General features: G+C 41.6%; 1 protein-coding gene across 2 annotated transcripts in view; it reads left to right on the top strand.

Moving 5' to 3' along the window:
• The window catches only part of MTR (5-methyltetrahydrofolate-homocysteine methyltransferase), a 1,755,520-nt gene that overhangs the window by 1,272,131 nt on the left and 461,076 nt on the right, over positions 1–22,313 (top strand). For both annotated transcript variants that reach the window (XM_044059073.1, XM_044059064.1), the window contains exon 23: positions 14,436–14,503. In XM_044059073.1, coding sequence (XP_043915008.1) covers positions 14,436–14,503 — 68 coding nt within the window. The remainder of the gene's footprint in view (positions 1–14,435; positions 14,504–22,313) is intronic.

The following is a 22,313-nucleotide window of genomic DNA, read 5'->3' as shown; positions in this document are numbered from 1 at the left end:
TGGTTTTTGTGGTATTTCTTGTTACATTTAAATATGCTGCACCCCTCCCCCAACACACAAGGCAAAACAATACTATCAGTGCAGTGATTTTAGAAGATATATTGTTTTACACTACTCCTGCTGTTTAACAATGATTAAACAACAGAAGGGATATGTCAGTTGTATCCAGAGACGGTCCCCATACTCATCAGCTATAGCCACATTACTGTGTACACTTCAAACAAATTAACAACAAATAAACAAAACAATCAGAGTACTAAAGCATTTTGTGTTATTTCACACAAGTGCCCTCTAGTCTTGCAAAATGAGATCAGTGACTGTAAAAACTGAGTATTCAACATGAGGATCAGCAGGTTTCATCAACAGACAACTGCTACCCCCACCCAACAGTTAAAGTCACTTCTGTGTGCACTTCAGACATCCAGTTATGATGAACATAAGATTAATTTCAGTCTGTTTCCATAAAGTATTCTTAGTTGCTTCACACAAATAACTTTTAACTGTGCAAAGCCAGAATAAAGAGCAAACGGCATTTATAGGTTCATAGATAGGTACTAGGCTATCTGTCCGAGGGCATTTATAAACCTAGCCAGAGTGTCAGCTTTTGCCTCCCCATTGATTAATTAACTGAGCCTCTGTCAAGAAGAGCCAATGAAGTGATCCCAGGGGTGTATTTTCTGTTACTCATCCACTCGTCAAGGTTTCTCTTGAAGAGTGTTAGTGAGGGGCTCTGCCTAATGTAGTTAGGAATTTTGTTCCAAAGCATGGGGAGTCTGTGTGACAGGAGTCTATCCCTCTAGCATGTTCTGTTTATTATTGTGACGAGGTATAGCTCACTAGAGCGAGTGGCTCGCAGTGACTTGGATTTCTTTAGGTGGAGCATGTCCATCAATTCTGAGTTGGACATGGCTTTGTAAGTCAGGCAGAGATCACCTCTGAGTAAGTGATATGCCACTGAGTGCAGCTGGAGTTTTTCCAGTCGGCCTGCATAGGGCATATGTTTGAGGCCACTAATCCTCTTGGTGAGATACTTTTGTGGTCTTTCCAGCTGTTGGAAGTGTCTTGTGAGGTACATCCCAAACAGGGCATTGAACTCTATGGTGGGTCTGATGAGTGAGGAGTAGAGGGGCACTATACCCTCCGTATTTCTAGATGTGAACCCTTTAGTAATTAGACGCTCTACATAGAAGGATTTCCTAACTACTTTGGCAATATGATTGTCAAAGGAGAGATTACTATCTACCTGGGTCCCCAGATCTCTTATTACCTCTTCTGTATTAAGGGGGCTGCCACCTATGTAGTAATTCATGGGTGTTTTGTTTTTCCCAAATGGGATGATTATGCATTTTTTGGCATTTAGCTTGAGACCATGACTTTGACACCAGGTGTCTGTCTCAGTAAGGCCCTTTTGGAGAATGTCTGTGTCAGCCGGAGAGTCAGTTATGGCTCCCAGTTTGCAGTCATCGGCGAACTTGGTTAGCCATAGTCCTCCTGTGTTTGCCTGTACTTCTGAGAAGTATATGCCGAACAGTAGGGGTCCCAGGACCAAGCCTTGTGGGACACCACTTGTGACTGGTTTAGAGTCGGACCTGGAGCCCGCTATTCTTACCGTGTGAGTTCTGTCTGTAAGCCAGTTGGCAACCCATCTCGTGACGTAGGGGTTTATGTTTAGGCTGGTGAGTTTTCTTTAATTCCCAAGTGGGGAATGGTGTCAGAAGCCTTGGCGAGGTCAAGGTAGGCTGTGTGAACTACCTTCCCCTCATCTATGGCCTTGGTGACTGTCTTGAAGAAGTCAACCAAGTTTAGTAGGCATGATCTGCCCTTAACAAAGCCGAACTGGGTCGGGTCAAGTGTTTGGAGGTTCTCAATGTCTTTGTTAATGATTTCCATGGTGATGCTCTCCATAGCCTTGCAGACCAGGCTAGTCAAGGCTTATGGGGCAATAGTTACCAGGGTCAGTTGTGACCCATTCTTTGTGGAGTGTAATAACCGTTGCTGTGCACCATTCTATGGGCATGTAGCCTGTGGGGAGGCTGAAGTTGAACGGTGTGTTTAGGTGGGGGGTTAGTTTGTTCTGTAGTTTGTGCAAGACGCAGCCTGGGACACCTTCTGGCCCCACTGACACTGTGCTTTTGGCTTTTGAAAGGGCTGTTTTCACCTGTGCGTCTGTGATTTCTGGGACACTGCACTTTTCCGGTATTATTGTGGGCCCTTTTGGGGGTGAGAGGGGGGTGAAGTTTGCACTGAATATATCTGCCAGGATGTTGGCAATATCAGTGGGTTCAGTATATTTTGTGCTATTTTGCACTAGCTCAGAGCTTATCTGCGAGTTGCCACTTAGATTCTTGACATAGCTAAAGAAGGCTTTGTGGTTATCTTTTGAATCCTTGGCTATTTCCTTTCGAAGTTAGCCTTGGAGGATTTTATGAGGACCTTAGTTTCTTATTGATACTGATCAAGGATGTCTTTCCTTCTTGGGATTTGCTTTTTTTCTGAACTAGTTTCCTCCTTCTATTGTATAGCCTGTTTATGGCAGGGGTCCACCAGACTGGTTTCCTTATCTTAGGGGAGTGAGTCTTGGATTTGCTAGGGATGGCACGATCCATGCATCCTTGTAGGTGCGTGTTCATAGAGTGCATTTGTAAAGGTTCCTGCATCTTGTACAGTTTGCTATAGAAAAGTTTTTCACTGTGGTTTCCTTGGTTGGAGGTGGTGGTGTGGTGTGGACATCCAGAGTGATTAGTTTATGGTCTGATCTAACCAGTGACGGGTGGAACACCTGTCGCCCATGTTGATGATGACCAGGTCCAATATGTTTTCACCTCTGGTAGGGGAGTTTACCAGCTGATCCAGGGCATTTTGAGTTAATAAATTCCAGGAAGCGCTGGACCTGGGAGTTTGTACTTGAGTAGTTTTTCCAGTTAACGGTAGGGTAATTGAAATCGCCCAATATCACGGTTTTCGGTAGGAACTTCATATTTTCCAGTGTCTCTAGAAAGGCGAAGTGGTGGTCCTGGGTCATGGAGGGTGATCTGTAGCAGACCACAATTTGCATTGCAGATTTGCCTGATGTTAGTTGCACATGGATGATCTCAGAGGTATCATGCTGCGCCACTAACCTGGAGGTGTAGGTATCCTTGATGAATATAGATACACCCCCTCCTTTTGTGTTTTGGTCCTGTGGCTGAAATGTGTGGTATGAGTTGTAGCCCTGTAATGCTGGGGTGCTCTGTGGAGCCTTAAACCAGGTTTCAGTTACTGCACAGATGTCGACATTCTCCATACTGAGGAGTGCTTTGAGCGCATGCATTTTGAGATTTAAACTCCTGGCATTGAGTAGCATAACCCTCATTTTTTTTTATTTGTGCTGTTTACAGAGGTGGGTTTGACTTTTGAGCCTTGCCTAAAAAAAGGCACTATGGAGGCAGCAAGAGGCTTGGCCAGTATTCGAAAGCCTAGGGGTGACAGGTGCAAGCCGTCTCTTGTGAAACAACGAGGCCTGTCGAGCATGTCGTCCCAGGCTGACAGACGCTGGATCCCCTTTGAATGACACATTTGTCAGTGTACATCCCAGATAGTCAACTTTTGTAAAATAAAAATAAAAAAAAAGGTTTTGCCTAAGTAAGGAAAGAATCACTGACAAAATGAGGTAAAATATTGAAGAACAAAGGCCCTAAATCCAGGGACATTTTGTAAATATTGCTTTTATATACCTGGAGAATTGTTAGGTTTTTGAGGGATATGAGGTCGGAGACTTAAATATCTCTCATTTAGCAACTGCAACTTTCTGCAATTTTAATAAGAAAACACAAATTTTATGGTGAACTGATGGTAAAAGACATGGTCTCAGGGGGATTATTAGCTCTTAATTTACTTGCTTAAAATTCAGAAGCAAAGGCAGAAATAATGGGGATGAGAGGAGAAAGGGCCAAAATCATAGGCAGTTTTATCACTTTAATTCATTTACAAGTTACTAAAACAAAATATTTTGCATCTACATGTATTTTTGGAACGATATGAAGCACAGAACTCTGGCATTATTTGACTACAAGTGACTACATATCAGTTACAAAATTAACAGACCAACAGACTTTGCATCAGTATGTATTTTCTGAGCAATAGGAAGTGTGAAACTCTGTCTAGCATTCTTGACTGACTGCATTCCTCAGTGATTTACCAGAAAAATTAACTTGCTAGGTGGAGCAAGTTAAAACTGTGAAGCAATACCAGAACAATTTTGCAAAATCAGTGACACCTGAAAGGAAGTGGCAGCAGTGGACACATTTGCAGGGCAAATGAAGTCCCCACCAGTTTGCCCTGCAGATGTGTCCACTGTTTGTATCTGGTTGCTTGCCAGAATCTCAAAAAAAAAAAAAAAAAAACACTTGCAAACTTTCATCACGGTCTTTCTGGCTGCTCCTACTGTATCATCCAAGGCCACTACCCACTTCTCTTTACTGTTTAATATGTGCTAGATTTCTGCTCATTGTCAGATGACACAAGGATTAAGAAAGCCTTCAAACTGTTTGGCCAATCAATTTGTGGATTTTTTTTTTTTTTACACTCATTGCTGCCATATGACAATGACTAGCATTGTTCTTCCTTATAGGACACCTTTTTGGCTAAGGGCACCTTTCCAACTTTTTTCATTTAGTAAAGAAATGAGGGGAAATAAATACAGGTCAAAAAGTGCACCTAGCCAAAGAATATCAAAGGTTGCTATCTAGTTTACCTATGTATAAAGCCAGCCATACTCCTAACTTCTACAAAAGATGACAGGGTTAAACGTGGCTGTAAAACAAGGTTGTGTGTATGTAAAACATGTTATGCCTGACTCAACCACAGTTTCCTTAAATCCAAAGCAGAACACAGTGGCTTTAACTATTGTTCCTTCAAAATCCAGCATTTTAAACAGGTTTGGGAAAAAATATTACTTTGTTTGACCTTTCTCTTATGACCATTAATTATACGAGTCATGGGGCTCAATATCAGCTGTGTTTTGAGTCCTGTAGAGGAAGTTATTCAGTTTGCCTGAAGGAGTCACTAAGGAAAAAATAGATAAACTGTTATCTGCATTTTATAGAATATATGTGGACATGATGTTTACAATTCACTTGATGATTTTATGATGACAGAAACTGTGGTATATCTCTGTGTAAGCATGCATGCATGGCTGAGAACTGAGCTCTGCTCAGAAGATGTTGAGGTTAAGCTAACAACTGCATCTTCTGAAGCTCTTTTTCAGAAGACAGCTAATGACTTTGTATCCAGTGTGGAAAAACACCGAAAACATTGTTAAACAACTTTAGCTTACCCTACAGTGTGGCAGGAGTTTTGCTACTGCTAAACCTGGGAAAGAAGCAGCAAACTCTTAAACAACAGTAAAAAAAGACAAACATCAGATGTTAAGTAGTCCAATCTCGCCTACATTCTTGCCTGTGGGTTCGGAGCCGAACCTCAGTTCCGACTCTGCCATACTCTAGCTCGAAGTCTTCAATTGGCTCGTGGCTAAGAGGTATCCCATGCTGCAATGTGCCTATCCCCCAGATCTCGTTTGCCACTCGTACAGCTCTGACGTGGTCTCACTCTTGGCTGTGGCTAAGTACAAATTTTCTATTTGTTTGATTTAGTAGCTCCAAAAGCTATTTTAATAGCTAGTGTGTGTGTGTTTTTACTTCTAACGGTTTATTGAATTTTTTCTGGTATCCCGTTCCCTTGGTGTTTACGGGCTAGACCCGTTTCAGTTAGAGGACCTAGTCCTCCCTTATTTTTTTTTTTGTTGTTCTTGTTCTGATTGTGTAGTAGGTTAATCCCCCTTGTCAGCAGGTTCCTTGTGGTGTGACTGTTGTTGTTCTCCTGTTTTTTCCTGGGCTAGGCCCATTTAACTTAGAGGACCTAGTCCTTCCTGTGGTTACCTCACTGTCTCTAGGCTGTTTGAGTTAGAGGCTCTAGTTTCCCATGCTTCTTTGATTTCTGTGGTGAAGTTGCCCCTACCATTTTCCCCTGTGTGTGTGTGTTCTTGTCTCAACATGTCTGAGGATTCTAAAGAGCACCAGGCCTTCGGGCTTCAAAAAGTGTGTTAAGTGTAACAACAAAATGTCTTTGACGGATGGGCACTCTGTGTGCGTGTATTGCTTGGGGGCTATTCATTTACAGGAATCCTGCTTGTTCTGTCACGCTTTCAGCCCCCGCGTGCTGCAAGAGAGGAAGAACAAGCTAATTTTAAGAGGATTTCTGAAACCTTCTTTTGAAGAGGATTTGGAAAGATCTTCCAGTTCCAAGTCTTCTCCTTCCAAATCAGACAAAAAAATGGACAAAAAATCATCTAAGAAGTGCTCTCCGGCTCCGTCAGTCTCCTCAGAGCCACCGGAGAAAATTATTAAAACTTCAATTGCTTCTTCGGCTCCACTGGCTTCAGGGCCGATAGAAGACAGTGCTTTGATGATGTCTACATCGGCTCCAGGTTTATTGGAGCCAGTCTCAGATTTGCCAATTCAGAGCCATTCTCCAGTTTTTCAACCGGTCCCTCCGACTCGTAGGTCTCCCTCTATAGGGAGATCCAGATCCCTGACCATGTCCTCTAGATCCTCCAGGACACTTTCCGATAACGATGTCGATAGAGTGATGAAGAAACTGCTCCAGTCATTGGTGCTGGCTAAATTGCTTTCGGCTCCGGCCCAGTCGGCTCCAGAGCCCCTCCTCTGGACCTTTCTTCAGAGCCAGAGCTGTCGGTTTCGTCTGATGCCTCGAGATCGGCTCCAGTAGTCCCTTCTGGCATCTCTGCTCCACGGAGTCCAGGGTTCACAGCTCACTGATCCGAGCCGGGAGGGAGGTATCGGTCGATCTTCTTCGGCTCCAAGCCTTCCTCTCGGTGCTTTGGCTCGGGTGAGCTTGGAGCCGACATTGGCTTCAGACCTTATTTCCTCGGCTCCGAGGCTGCCTTCTATGGTTAGTCAACCTTCGGAGCCGGAGGGATCAGCTTTCGAGGTCATGAGGAATGTGCTGGACAGGTCGTCAGCTGCATCGTACGGTACCGACACTCTCTCCCCTCCAGCACCGATATCAGTATCTGATCACCCCCTATCTAGGGACAGCAGAGACCTAAGGCCTCAGGATACCTCCGTGAGTGGTCCCCAGTTTTCTGAGGCCTCCTCTGGTTTTTTACCCGAGGAGCCACCCAGAAAGAGAGTGTGCAAGAGGAAGCACATTGACTCCCAAGATGAGTCCCTCACATCTGACACCGGCCTCGAGGAGTCATTGGGGTCCCCTAAGTCGTCTTCTGATGATATCTCTTTTTCAGTATCTTGGAAATACTGAGACAGAGAGGCGACTGGCCAATTAAAGCCCCTTCTGAGGAGGAGGAGTCGGTGTTCCTGAAGGCCTTTGGGTCCCAACCCTCCACCTCTTGGGTTTCTCCCCCGTTTGACGAGCTCTTAGATGTCGTTTATCGAAAGGTATGGGAAACTCTGCACACTGTGGAACCAGTCCCTAGGAGAACCAACAAGTTTTTGTCTGCTCCCTCTGATAGAGAATTTCTTACAAAAGGCGTTCCAGTAGATGACATGGTGGTGGCAGCAGCCACCAAGAAGGAACTTGCAGAAACTTCATCCCCCTAACAAGGAGTCCAGGGCTATGGACAAGTATGGGAAGCATGTGTTCTCTTCAGCGGCCTTTACACTGCGGTCGCTGAACTACTTATCACATTTTATATGGCTCCAAAGAGATCTCCTAAAGGAGTTGGGAGATTCTGTACAGGGTAACATTTCTGATGCTGTGGCTCAGAAAGTCAGTGCTCAGATGTCTACCCTAAATTCTATTACCAACTCCTCCGTGAGGCTGATCTCGTACGCAGCCGATGGAGCAAGCAGGGCTGCAGGTTCCAGAGTCTCTCTTAAGAGACACTCTTGGATGCGCCTGTGCAACTTCACGGAGGCCTTCAAGTCTACCTTCACCAATGCGCCCTTTGACGGTTCATCCTTATTTGGAACCAAGGTGAAGGATACTCTCACTAGGTGCGAGCAGGAAGGAAAAACCCTGTGGGAGTCCATTTTTCCATGCCTTCTAGACCTTATCCCAAGGGCCAGAAGGGTGGAAAAATGTGGTTCGGAAAATTGCAGAGGTTTTTTCATGACGCACAGTGTGATCCCCCCTCCAGAGGCAGAGGAGGCTGTGGAAATTCAAGTAGACATCACCTAGAGGCAGAGGAGGCCCACATAATCTGGGGGACCGCAATTCCTTTCATGGCTCTCCCTACCAGTGCTCCAGAGGGGAGGCCTGACTGTGCATCTCTGGAGCCAGTCGGGGGTCGCATTTCTCTGTACCCAGAAGCCTGAAGAGACATCACACAAGACAAGTGGGTATTAGAGATAATCTCCAGAGGTTATCATATTCCTTTTCTTTCATCTCCCCCTCCAAACAAAAGAATCCCAGATGTCCCACCCAGTCAAAGGGATTCCGCAACCTTAGAATTTCAAATGTTGCTGTTAAAAGGAGCCATCCAGCCCGTCCCCTCAGACCAAGTAGGATTAGGGACTTACTCCAGATTCATTTTGGTGCTGAACAGAACAGGGGACCTGAGACCCATTTTGGATCTCAGCCGTTTGAACCTTCATGTAGAGAAGTCCAAGCTCCACATGGTCACGTTAGTCAGTTCTCCCATTATTAGGGAAAGATGTGTGGATGTGCTCCATCGACCTCAAGGATGCTTACTGCCATACAAAAATGGACAGGGCATCCAGAAGTCACCTACGCTTCCGGCTGGGAGCCAGTCATTTTCAATTTCGCGCCCTGCCCTCTGGTCTCAGGGTGTTCACCAAATGCATGGCAGTGGTAACGGCTCACTTGAGACATCTGGGATTCCAAGTGTTTCAGTACCTGGACGACTGGCTCCTGTCTGCCACCACCAGGCATCTACTACTAAAGACCAGGGACGCCACTATTGCACTGTGCCAAAGTCTGGGAATCACCTTGAATTGGGAAAAGTCTGCATTGTTGCCCTCGCAGCGTGTTACCTTTATCGGCGCCAGATTAGACACAGTGCTCATGAGGGTTTTCCTGCCAGAAGAGAGAATTCAAGTTTTACAGCAGCAAGTCTATGCTTTACTACCACTGAAGAAGGTCAAGGCAAAAATGGTCCTCCAGCTGTTAGGGACCATGGCTGCCACGATTACGCTAGTCCCTCTTGCAAGACTTCACATGAGGATTCTTCAGTGGCTACTTTTTGCCCAATGGTCTCTTCAGCACCTTCCACTCTCCCACTTTATTGTAATAACAGACAGGTGCAAGCAGGATCTGTGCTGGTGGCTTCAGACCAGCAATCGCAACACGGGTATGCCTTTCATTCTTCCTCCCCCGATTGCCACTGTGACCATGGATGCATCCCAGATTGGGTGGGGGGGGCATTATCTTGGCAGGACTATCCAAGGCACGTGGCAGGAACACGAGATCCATTTGCATATCAATGTCTTAGAGATGAGAGCGGTGTTATTAGCATTGCAAGCACTTCAAAGCATTCTTCCTCATGGGACAATTGCAATCCACTTGGACAACATGTCAGTGGTCTGGTATCTGAACAAACAGGGAGGAACCAGGTCGTATCCCCTTTGCAGAGAGGCTCTTTGAGTGTGGCAGTGTGCAGTGTCTTCCCAGCACTTTCTAGTGGCAACGCACATTCTGGGGAAGTCCAACGTGATTTCCAACAAGCTGAGCAGAGCTATTCTGATGCCTCACGAGTGGTCCCTGAACGAACAAGTGGCGGAACAGATTTTCCGCAGATGGGGGTCAGCCTTGCTGCAGTCTATTTGCCAGCCCCCTCAATGTCAAATGCAGCAGCTACTTCACCCTTATTCCCCCAGAAGGGGAAGCACCCAGGGACGCTCTAGTTCCTGATTGGCCCTCCGGTCTTCTCTATGCCTTCCCTCCAATTCCCCTGATAACGAAGGTTATTGAGAAAGTACAGTCTTCGGGAAGCAAAATGATATAGATTGCTCCACACTGGTCTCGTCAGATCTGGTTTCCTTTTCTTCACCCTTATCTAATGGATGAGCCGTGGATTCTGGACCCAGAGCCGGATCTGTTGACTCGTATGTCAGGGCAGTTCCACCCCTCCATCCAGACCCTCAGGTTGACAGCATGGCTGGTCCAATTCCATCCCTAGTCAGGCTTCATGTTTTTTCACCGGAGGTGGTTCGTATTCTGTCTTCCTCCCACAAGCGTTCTACTAGGAAGATTTATTCCAGTAAGTGGAAGAGATTCTCCATTTGGGCTCATGAAAGACAGATTGATCCCTATACAGCTCCCATCTCATCAGTTTTAGAGTTTCTATTTCAACTATTTAGTCAGGGATCTGCTACGGCAACTATCAAAGTGCAGTTGGCAGCCATTTCTACTTTTCATGTTGCTAATGAACCCAATCTAATGGCTCACAGACTTTGTAGGGCTTTTCTCAAAGGGACGATGCTATTTCGACCTCCGATCTTTGATCCTGTTATGCCATGGGACCTTAATTTTGTGCTACAGCAGCTTACCTCACCTCCTTTTGAGCCTGCGGCAACCTGTAACATAAAATTTTTGTTTTGGAAGACACTCTTTTTGATAGCCATCACTTCGGCTAGGCAGGTCTCTGAAATCCAGGCTTTATCAGTCCGGCCCCCTTACTTGATATTTCACAAGGATAGGGTTTTGCTAAGACCTAATCCTTCCTTTATGCCTATGGTTGCTTCAGTGGTCAATCTCAACCAGTCTATTGAGTTGCCAGTGTTTTTACCTGAATTCTGTAAAAAGGCAGAATTTAAGTTTCATCAGCTAGATGTCCACAGACAATTACATTTCTATTTACATAGAACAAAAGATTTTAGGAAAGCTGATCAACTCTTTGTCTTGTTTTCTGACAATAGACTAGGGACTTCAGTTTCCAAAATGACTCTGTCCAGATGGATTTCTTGCTGCATTTCCTTCATCTATTCTTCAAATGGCAAGGAATTGCCCTTTAAGGTAAAGGCTCACTCTACATGTTCGATGTCTACTTCTACTGCCTTTCAGGCTAAGATGTATATGGATGATATTTGTGCTGCAGCTATTTGGGCATCTCCTCTCACCTTTATTAGTCATTACAAATTGGATCTGGTATCAAGGGGCAGATCCTCTTTTGGTTCCACAGTGATCAGGAGTATTTTCCAGTGACCCGCCCAAGGTCTAGGTGCTAGGGACGCTGTCCCACGGGTAAGAATGTAGGCGAGATTGGACTACATAACATCAAGAAGTTATGTACTCACCATAACGCTCGATGTATGTAGTCCATTTCGCCTCACATTCTTACTAACCCACCCACCTAACCTAGAGGTCGAGTCTCTGGTCTCAGCACTCCTTCTTGATATGTTGAGTTGGTTCTTCCTCTCAGTGTGTTTGTGTGTGTGTTTTTGTGTGTATGTGAGCTCGCAGCAAACAAGATCTGGGGGATAGGCGCATTGCAGCATGGGATACCTCTTAGCCATGAGTCAATTGAAGACTTCGAGCTAGAGTATGGCCAAGTCGGAGCCAAGGTTCGGCTCCGAACCCACGGGTAAGAATGTGAGGCGAGATGGACTACATACATCGAATGGTATGGTGAGTACATAACTTCTTGTTTTCTTAACTTAAGAAGTTTCAGCAACAGCTGGAGAGATTGGGAAGCTGTGTGGCCAGACCAGCCTTTAAATTTCTCTTCCCCTTCACTTCCCTTAGGAAACAAGTTTGAACATCATTACCAAATCTTTCTTTTTTACACCAGACAGATTTTTGTAACTCATTTTAAAATTTTATAAGGTAAACTTACTCATGAACCACTACCACAACAGCTTCACAGAACATAGTGACTGGTACTTCATTTGTTTTAAAAGAGGGTGTTGTATTGGGCTTTGAGGTGCCAAGAGTGTCTGAGCTACAGTGGCCCTCCTGGATCCCCTTTTGATATCAGATGTTTGTCACTGGGCCCTGGAACGGTAAATATTTCACACCAGTCTCCAAGCTGGCTCTCTCCCTGTCAAGTACCACAAATCTTTCAATTTCGTTATGATGGTGTTTTTAAATTTCGTTGTGGCTAAAAAGATTCAAAAAAACTTTATTGTCATTTAGGAAACACAAGTGCCACCTAAATGAAATTTCGAGTGTCAGCTCTTTTACAGGAGAAAACAAACACAAAAAGACAGACATGATAGGTCTTAAAGAATAAACAATAACTATAGTACAAAACTAAATCTATAAAAAGCTGATGCACATGCTTGTACACTATTTATTACACTGGATAACATTCATTACTAGATAACACATGAAAAGAAACGTTCACTATACACAGAGGTGAGATTAGGTGATATTGCACATAAGGAAGTGACTGGAATTGCACTTGAATGAGAATATATTAATTTTAGTCTGCAGTAAATAAATATAATTACTGTATGAAAAAAAAAAAAGAAAGAGAATGTGAGTGCAACAATCTACTGTAGTTTTGATACAGCCAGATTTATGTCTGCATTCATGATTCTAGGATGACAGTTATTTAAAAGAACAAGTATCCTCCCTCCCAGCAGCAGTGTGCAACTGCTGGTGATACCCAGATTCAAATGAGCCCCCTGGACTGGACTGTCTTTTTTTCTGCTCTTGACTGGCTGGATTCACTCACTGCCTTGACAGCATCATGGGTGCAGCACCTTAAACTTCTTTAGAAGGTGCAAGAAGGTGCTTTAAAATACACTTCTTACAGGGTGCTTTTTGCGTCCCTTTATAACCTTTTTATACTTTTAATTCACTCATTTCTGTATACTTATTTTTGTTCATGGTAATCTGTGTACATGTTATTTGTGCTTGCCTAGTTCTCTATGCACACAAAAATCAAAACAAGGGAACACTTGATTGTAGCTCACTTTTTTCCAAGGAGGTAGCATGTGTCTTGACTTTAGGCAATAGGAAGAGATGCGTCTCTCAGTTTACATCCACTGATAAGTGAACTCGCTGAGGGACTTTTTTAGTCTCATCACCAAAACTCTTCTAGAGTTGTAAATTCAGGAATTTTATGTTGGATATTCTAGAAATGACACACTTGAGACTAACCTCTTTTCCAGTCTAGAGAATACAGTGCAACTGCTCTTTTGCTCAGTGTAGTAGGGTTAATGAAGATTTCATTGTAGATATTTGCTTTGTTTGCAGTGTGTGTATTGAGTAATTAGACTGGTCAACTGTCCCTTTTCAGCCATGACTGGACTCATAAATGAGCACACTTAATAGAATGTAGCATATGGAAACTTAGGTAGTATTTTACATGAGTATGTATTGAAACAAATAATTACAGAACATACCATAAATAGAATATATATAGGCAAACCAGAACTCTTTTGGGAACAAGCATTGCTAGGTCATAAAGCAAACAACAGAGTAAAAGAAATGTTAAGATGATGATCCATTCAGTGAAGGACAATGAAACATTCAGTGAAGGAAATGCAAGCATAAGTATGCAAAGCAAACAATAACAATGAAGTGGTAACAACTGATACTGAAAGAGGGAGTGTTAAATATTTCACAGTATTATAGCAGAGTATTGTATAATTACACGTTTACATTGTTTTAGAAGGTGGTTTCATACTGTCAGATCTGTAATAATACAGGTGTCAGATCTGTAATAATACAGGAAATGCTCCTAGTCATAGCCAAGGATGTCAACCATGGTAAGGTTGAACAGTTGGCTTTACATCATGTTTCATATTGACTAATGTTACTGCATTTTCCATTTGGGATCTCAGGAGAGGTTCAAACTACATGGAAGACTCTGGACAAACTTGCTGTAGTATGTGGGATGGGTCCTTCTTGTATGTGGACCAATATCAGTTATTTCCCATTCTAGTTAAATCGTGGGTCATTTATACCTGTTTCAAGTGACTGTTTGGTCTGTGCGTCTGTTGTTCCATCGTTAGGTTATGTGTGTCAGCCATTTCTGCCTGTCATAACTTTGTGGAAGGCAGTTCCTTAAAAGGTGTTGCATCCCCACCCACATATGAAGAACCCCTCCTTGGGATTTAAACTTTATGGTTGACAGGTTTGCCTCTCCTCATTTCAGTCTGCTTGTTTACCAGTGCATTGAAGCTTGTATTTTGGAAAGTGCCCTTTCTGCTCAAATCAGATCAACTCAAAAATTGGTTTCTGAATTTTCCTTGAACCAGTCTGTCAGTCTTTGTTTCTTTCATCAAGGAGAAACTGGGCAATCTTGTTCAGCTGCTTCAACATCCTTGATGATCTAGACTTAGGGTAGGTGCTGTATAACCTTACTGTTTATGCAGGTTTTTTTTGCATTTTTAGATAACTTGGTAAGATTATATTGTGAAGGTCCATAATAAATGTCAGGTAATGTTGGTGTATGAATCCGTGCTAGAAATTGCAGTGTACTTTAAAATATGTTTCCTTTCCTGCAGAGTGATTGATTTAGGAGTCATGACTCCATGTGAAAAAATACTACGGACAGCCATTGAGAAAAATGCAGGTAAGGTGCTTTTCTTTGATTTTCATTCAGAAATATGATAATTGGAATATTGTTTTCTAATGAAACATAAGTTCTTCAAGGCAATAGTAATTAGCAGGCTATTCTTAGAATGTTCTGAAGCTACGAGGGGAAAGTCACCTAGTAGGCTTACCCAGCAATTCCACTTTTGGGGACTGTGGCCGTGCATATGCCAATCGCCTGTTTCTACTTACTGACATTTAGAGTAGCATGTCCATTGTGGTTGCCCATTCATTTTACATTTTCCTTGCCACTTTTACTTTACTGTGGTATTTATTCCTTTGGATTCTTAATGTGTAGTTGGGTAGGATTTTTGGAAGCCTTTTAATGTTTAGGATAGTCTTTTACTCTCCCTTTTTAACACTTTCATTGCTGGGATGTTGAAACTCCTCCTAGTGCCACAACAGTTTTGGTACAGTGGTTAATGGTGTTTCTTTGCAGCTTCACAATCTAGGTTTTGGCTTAACATTCAGCCCCCTCCAGCACACACATCTTGTCCATTTGGGTTTCTTCCCAAAGACATGTTACTTAGGTTGTTGGTGAAGAGACTTGACAAGGATCTTCCACTGATCTTCAACAAGTAAGTAAATAAATACATTTATGTTATTCTTACTCCCTTTGGGCAAAAGAAAATAGCTGCATACGACAGCCATATAATGCATCACTCTTGTTTGGGCCCGGACCATGTGCTGATATTGCTTCGTCTGTAGCAGTTGAAGAAGAGTCACTTATAAAAATATTACTCATTCACAACTAATTGAGAGCACTGCCCTCAATCCACATGCAGAGACTGATGTAACTGTTTTGCATGGAAGATGATGCCCCTGTACCCCCATGGGGAAGAGGTAGACCCCACCCCTAACTTACATATACTAACTCCACAGTCGCACAGCAGTGGGTAAGGATGCCACCTAACCATTGTTTTCCCATATTGTCCAGAAATCATGTCTCAATTTTTTTTTTTAAGAATATGGAGTTCATGGCAGCCCATTTTGCTCCTGCCCTCCCTTGCAGTTGATTGGGTGAATCTGATTTGACAGCTGCAAGCTAAAAACCATTTCAGGAATGAGGACAGACTAGGAATGAGAGTACCGTGCTTGAACTGAAGAAATGCATTAGTACTTGAGGTCTGGCATCATTTTGTGATAGAGACTAGATGAGAGAGTGAGTAGCTAGGTAATTGTATGTTGCTGACTGTTTAGGCAGGAACCTGTGGCATGGAGAGAGCATTGGCCTTGGCCTTGTTTCTCAATCTTTAAGAAGTTGTCTTGTGAATTAGAAACTTGAGTTGTGTGGGAGTGGTTGCACCAGCAGCACTATTAATGCTCATAAAACAAATGTAAGTTGCATTTTTCCTATTCATTTTATTTTGCAGTCAGCAAGCAATGTACCAGACAGAAGCACCTTCTGTGGTAATACTACTTTACCCATGAGTAGGGACATTTTGCTGCCTACTGATGGAAATTCTTCTAGGCAAAAGCAGCATCTTCCCTAGTTTAGCCATGCCAACTATGGCTTGTCCTGCATCTAGAACAGCTCACACCCTGGCAGCTGCTGAAATTATGTAAGCCATTTTAGCTAACACTTTCTTAGGCCAGTATCACAGTTCCTTGTTATCCTGTGAAGCCAAGCAAGTTATTAACTGAAACAGACCAATTCCGAGTACTACATCCATATTTTTTGTTCAGTTGTAAATCTGTAAACAGCTCAAGACTGTTATAAATCGTAAGCCACAGGGGCAAATAAATAGCTTTTGCTAAGCAGATAATATGAAATCTTGTATTATTTTTATAATCAATTCTGATTCAGTTTTGGTATCATTATCCCAGTAAAAATGAGAAATACAAATGTTTAATGTGTTAAGTGTTACTACGCATTGAGTTAAAAAGGAATTCAATGTATATGACTTCTTTTAGTGTAAATTCCAATCTTTCTCATGTGCACGAGTAGCTGAACAGGAAGTGACTTCGGATGAACTGTTTATTTGAGTTTTTTCTGCTGACTGCATATGTGTGGTAAATTTGGAAAGCCTTAGTTGAAGGTTGGGCGTCGAGCTGGCACCTCGGCACCATCAAAATCTACTGCCAATCATTAGCGGACCGGAGTTCCGCTGTGGCGACCCCAAACCGGGAAAAGCCGAAAGAAAAACAACAACTTTGTATAGGAAAATCTGGTGAAGTAAGCTTATGTATCTCATTTTTAATGTTAGATGTTTGGAAGTGTTTGCTGAAGAGCAAACAGAAGAGTAGTATTGCAAAAACAGAAAACTGGGTGGAAATGTTACAAAAGTATGAATGCTTTCTAAGTTGAATTTCTTCAGGTTAGGTCATCAGGTCCTGGCAGTGCTTACTAAGGCCAAAAACACTGTTTCAGTGGACCCTGACAATATCCCTGCTTGCCTCCTAAATAGCTTAAAACATGACCAGTTATGACCACTGCAATTATTGTGGTCACCTGGATAGCAGTGGAATGTTTGAACATCCATATTCTGGAAGTAAGTTTTATTTTAAGTTGGGAGCTACCTGTACTACCGCTCATGTGATTTACCTAGCCTGTTGTGCATTATGCCTTGCATTTTATGTTGGCAAAACGGATAGAGCATTCAAGGACAGGATCAGGGAGTATCTGTATAACATGCAATGTCATTCTGTGAATAATGCACTCTCCAAACATGTTATGAACAGTGACCCACAGCATATATTTCGATTTATGGTCATAGATAGGATACAATCTAGTATGGGGGGTGATATAAGGAATTTGACTGAAACCAGGGAGGTCCATTGGATGATTAGCTTAAGAGCAGATCAAGGCAGTGGATTAAATGAAAAGGTACCCCTGAGACCCATCTTAAAGGGACAGAGACTTTGAGTGTAGTGAAGTTTAGATACGTATAGTTATTTTTGAGCTTATTTTCATGTTTTTTCATGTATTTTTGATGTTTTTAATGTATTTTGTGTTTTACATGTATATATGTATGTATGTATATATATATATATATATATATATATATATATATATATATATATGCATATGACTTTATTTTTAGTTGTTTATTTTCTAATTTCTATTTTATTTACATTGTTTGAATTGTTGATTGCTTTTGAATGAGGATTGGTCCATAGTTAATGATGATTGATATTTATATGGGTGTGTTCTTGCTGGATTTTTTTATATTGTCTGATGAAGCATTTGTGAAAGCTCTTACCGTTCATTAAATCTAGTTTATGTACTTTTGGGCCGTGTTTTATTTCATTGGTTCATTTGCTGCAAATTTATGAAAATGTTTTGTATGGAAGATGTGAATTCAGTACTAGGAATTCAGAGTGAATTTACATATTACTCACTGAGATACAAAAACTGGGCTAGGCTAGATAGATTTTATATCTCATCGGAACATGGGTGTTTAACTGAAGATCTAGAAACGCACCCAATAACTAGTTCAGATCAAGCACCATAATAACTAAAATAAAAATGCAAGGTAATGAAATAAAAGTGAGACACTGGCAATTTCCCACCTATCGGTTGAAAAGAGAGGAATTTAAGGAATGGGTTGTGGAATTAATTCAGGAGCTACTAGCAAAGATAAAATTATCTTCTGAAAACATAGCTAAGGAGTGGGATAAAATTAAAGTGGAGTTTAAAACTAGGTTGCAAATGAAAGCGAGATATGGTTAAACATTAACAAGAATTATTTAGATGGATTGACAAATGTAAAGTATTGCAAAATAAGGAGAATCTCTCAGAACAAGAAAAGGAGCAACTGCAGAATGCTAAACAGAAAATAAGGGATTACCTCAATAATATGCACAAGTTTAGAAAGACTGCAGTTAAGCAACTGTTTTTGATAATAATTCTAGAGCACAAAAAAATTTTAGCAGAAGAACTCAGGCAGCTGAAAGTGGAAAGGGCAGTTACCAAGCTTAGGGAGCCTATAACAAGGAAGATAACAAGAGACCCTGTAGAAGTATTAGAAATATTTCAGAAATTTTATGAAGATTTGTATAAAGCAGAGAAATATGGAAATCAAGAAAAGGTACAAATGGAAATGTTTATGGAAGAATTAAATATGCCAAGGTTAGAGGTAGATGAGGCTCTGTTACTAACAGGATAGCAAGGGATGAGATAAAAATGGCTGTGTATAACCAATTTACAGGAAAGTCACCAGAATAGATGGTATTCCTGTGGAATTTTGGAAGTTAGGAGGGAAAAACTGAAAAAGATCTGGAAGGTTTTGTTTAACAGTATTTTAAGAGGAGGAGAAATATCAGTTTCCTGGAAGAATGCAGTGGTAATGGTAATACCTAAAGAGAGTAAAGGTCCATCAGATCCAGCTTCATACAGGCCCATTTCAATACTAAATCATGATTATAAAGTGTTCATGTCTATAGTGGTTAAAAAATGGCGAAAGTGATACCAAAATTGATAGATATGGATCAGTGTGGTTTTGTGGAGGGGAGGCAAACACTTGACAATATTAACAGAACATTGATGATCCAGAGGGAAGCAGAATGTAAGAAAATACCTCTTTTATTGATGGGTCTTGATGCAGAGAAAGCACTGACAGAGTAGACTGGGACTTCATCAACAGGGCAATGGAAGCATTTGCTTTCCCGGATACAATTATAAAGTTGATTAGAAGAATATATGAGGGACTGGAGACACAAATTAAAGTGGTGAGATCTTCTCTGATAATTTCTGCTTGAGTAAAGGAACTAGGCAGGGTTGTCCACTTTCCCCTTTGTTGTTTGCATTATATTTTAAACCAATCGCAAAGAAAATAAGGGACTCAGAGGATATAATTGGTATGGTAGTCAGGAAAAGCTGGGTTAAAGATGATATTATTTCATACATGACAGAACCAGAAAGGGACATTACAGTGTTGTGGAACATTTTAAGACCGTTTCCCATCTTCTTGGGATAGAAAATTAATGAAGCTAGAACAAAGGCAATAGTGGTAAATTAAGTACCCACACACAAATTGGTCCAACAATATCCATATCTATGGGGTCATAATAAAATGAAGTATGTAGGAGTATGGATTAGAAATAACACTGTTGGTGGCAGCTAAGGATATGTGGGAAGAGACTAAACAAAAGATAACACAAAAATTGAGAGTCTGGAAGCTTTGTTATATAGATATGCATACTAAGATACAAGCCATTAAATGTTTTAGTCCCTTTAGTCTTTTACACAGATCAGGAGCGGCTGTGGTGGTGCAGCGGTTAACATTGCTGCCTCACAGCAAGAGGTTCTTTCAGTCCTTGGCTGGAGTGCCTTCTCTGCGGAGTCTGCATTTCCTCCACTCTAAATTGGCCCTAGGCGTGAGTGCATGCGTGTGTGCCCCTTCTGTGGAAGGTTGGGTGCCGGGCTGGCAACTCGACACCGTAAAACTCCACTGCCAATCATGAGTGGACATGTGATCTGCTGGGGTGACCCCTAACCGGGAACAGCCGAAAGAAGAAAAAGAAGTCTTATACACAGGTCAGGTATAATTTTTTCAACCGGATGAGAAGTTGTGGATAGCAATTAAAAAAGAGTTGAAGGATTTTATCTGGGAAGAGAAGACAGCAAGGGTCAAGTGGGATAAGCTGACTAGGATTACCTAATTTGAGGGGGTATTTTAGAGCAACACAGTTAAGGCTCTTATACATAGCATAAGCAGAAAAATATATTTCAAAGTGGAAAGGAATGATGCTGATACAGGGAGGAAGCTCAAGAAATAAGGAGAGATTTGGATTTTGGATGCAGACTCTTAAGGAGAACAACCAAACTCATAGAGAGTATTATATTCATAAAATAGGAGGGAGTATTCTAAGAACTAAACCAGCAAGATAATGGAGAAAAGAGATTTTGCCAATATGGATGACTGTGGATAATAGGCAAGAGGGGCTGGAATTTATTGGAGAAAACTGGCAAAGGAACCAAGGTATTGGGAGAAAATAACTAGACAGGGAAAGGTACTGGAATAGGAAAAGGCCAAGAATTTATATGAATTGCAGGTTAGAGATTGCCTTCCCTATCAAGGATTGATACCAGAGTATAAGCAAAGAAAAAGAAATAGGGGGCTCCTAAATGAAAGACCAGCACTGGTAGAGTTTTTAACAGAATCTAGAACAGAAGCTGTCATTAAAAAATGAATAATTAGAAAAACACATAAAATACTGCATAATTATAAGCTAATTATAAGAGTCAATCAGAGGAGCTTAGAAAGGATTGGGAAGAGAGACTGGATAAGGAATTCACAAAGGGACAATAGGGAGGATATATGTATATCTCCGAAATGTCAAAAAGAAAGTCCTAATAACTGGCAAAGGTCAGAATCAAAAATAGTATCAATCCCAACATAAAAATAGCATAATGCTGTAGTGTGGTATAATAGTTTGGTAGGGGTTCTTCTATTCCCAGACATGGCGAGTGTAGATGTTTGTCTGTGTAGAGTGCAGTGCTTTTGAGGCCATTCACAGTCACTACAACCTCCATTGACCTTCTTTGGCAAGCCTGTTGATGTCATTCCCAGTGAAATACACCTTTGGGGAAGGAGTACTCCAGTAATCTCTGTGTCGTGTCCTATAACAGCATAATGCTGTAGTGTGATATTGTAGTTTGGTAAGGGTTCTAGTCCTATGCATGCCATGTTTGTCTGTGGTGGGTGCAATGCTTTTTGGTTGGGAGGGTGGCCTAATGGTTAAGGTGTTTGCCTTACAAACACAAGGTTCAGGGTATGAATCTCACAAGGGATAATTGGCTAGGCTTAAAATGGCTTGCAAGGTCAGTTAGTCTAGTACTAATCTATGAACCTATAAAATAAGGTCAGACCACCACAGCTTCATGGCAGATAAAACGTAATAATAATTTATTGAAAACAGATAAGTGCTCTCAAGTTGTAACAGCCATTGCTTCTTCAGAGAACATAAAACACAGTAAAACAGAGTAATTTAAAATAAAGGCATCCGATAGAAACAGTGCATCAATAAATGTAGCCAATCAAGGGTTTAACAGAATTTCCTGTTCCTTAAAGCTGGCTTTAAAGGAACATACCAATTAAGACCGGGATATCTATCTGCTTGTAGTTTCAAGATCCATTTGTTTTAAGTTACTTAAATGCTATCATGTGAATGTTGATCATCTGATGAAGTCAAGTCCTAGGACCAGACGAAAAGTGCTTTATGTTATTTGTTTTAATACATTATTGCTGATGTTTTATTTAAGCGGAGTTTTGTTCCTTCATTAGTAGTGTTCGTTTTAGTTGTTTGGCTTCTAAAGATGACGTTAGTTTCACTGCTGTTGACATTATTTGCACTTTGCTGATCTGGTGCGGAGTAATAATATACCTATGTATGGGAACACTATTTTTGCACAAAGGTGGGGAGGTTGCCATGGGCACCCCCTGCACAAACTCTTATGCAAATCTAATGATGCATGTGTGGGAAGAGAAATATATGTTCAGCAATAATCCGTTTAGACATTGTCATATTCTACCGACGATTTGTTGATGATGTTTTCCTTTTATGGGGTGGCAATAAACATGAACTTGATGTTTTTGTTGAGTATATAAATTGTATGACCAATTTTTTGAGTTTCACAGTGTCAAGTTCTGAATGTGAGATAGATTTTTTAGATGTGCATTTAAGTGTGGATAATACAGGAAAGGTGGATACTTCTTTATTTCGTAAAGAATGTTGGAAAAAAAAATTTTTTATCCTTCGATAGTATGCACCCTAGATTTATGTATCCAAATGTGGTAAAAGGCCAAATGATGTGAATATCGACTTTGCACTGACAATCACGATTT

Source organism: Protopterus annectens, chromosome 1.part2 (genome assembly GCF_019279795.1).
Source record: "Protopterus annectens isolate FY-2018-M chromosome 1.part2, PAN1.0, whole genome shotgun sequence".
NCBI lineage: Eukaryota > Metazoa > Chordata > Ceratodontiformes > Protopteridae > Protopterus > Protopterus annectens.
The sequence above is the reverse complement of the archived record's forward strand: the minus strand, read 5'-3'. Positions and strand labels throughout refer to the sequence as shown.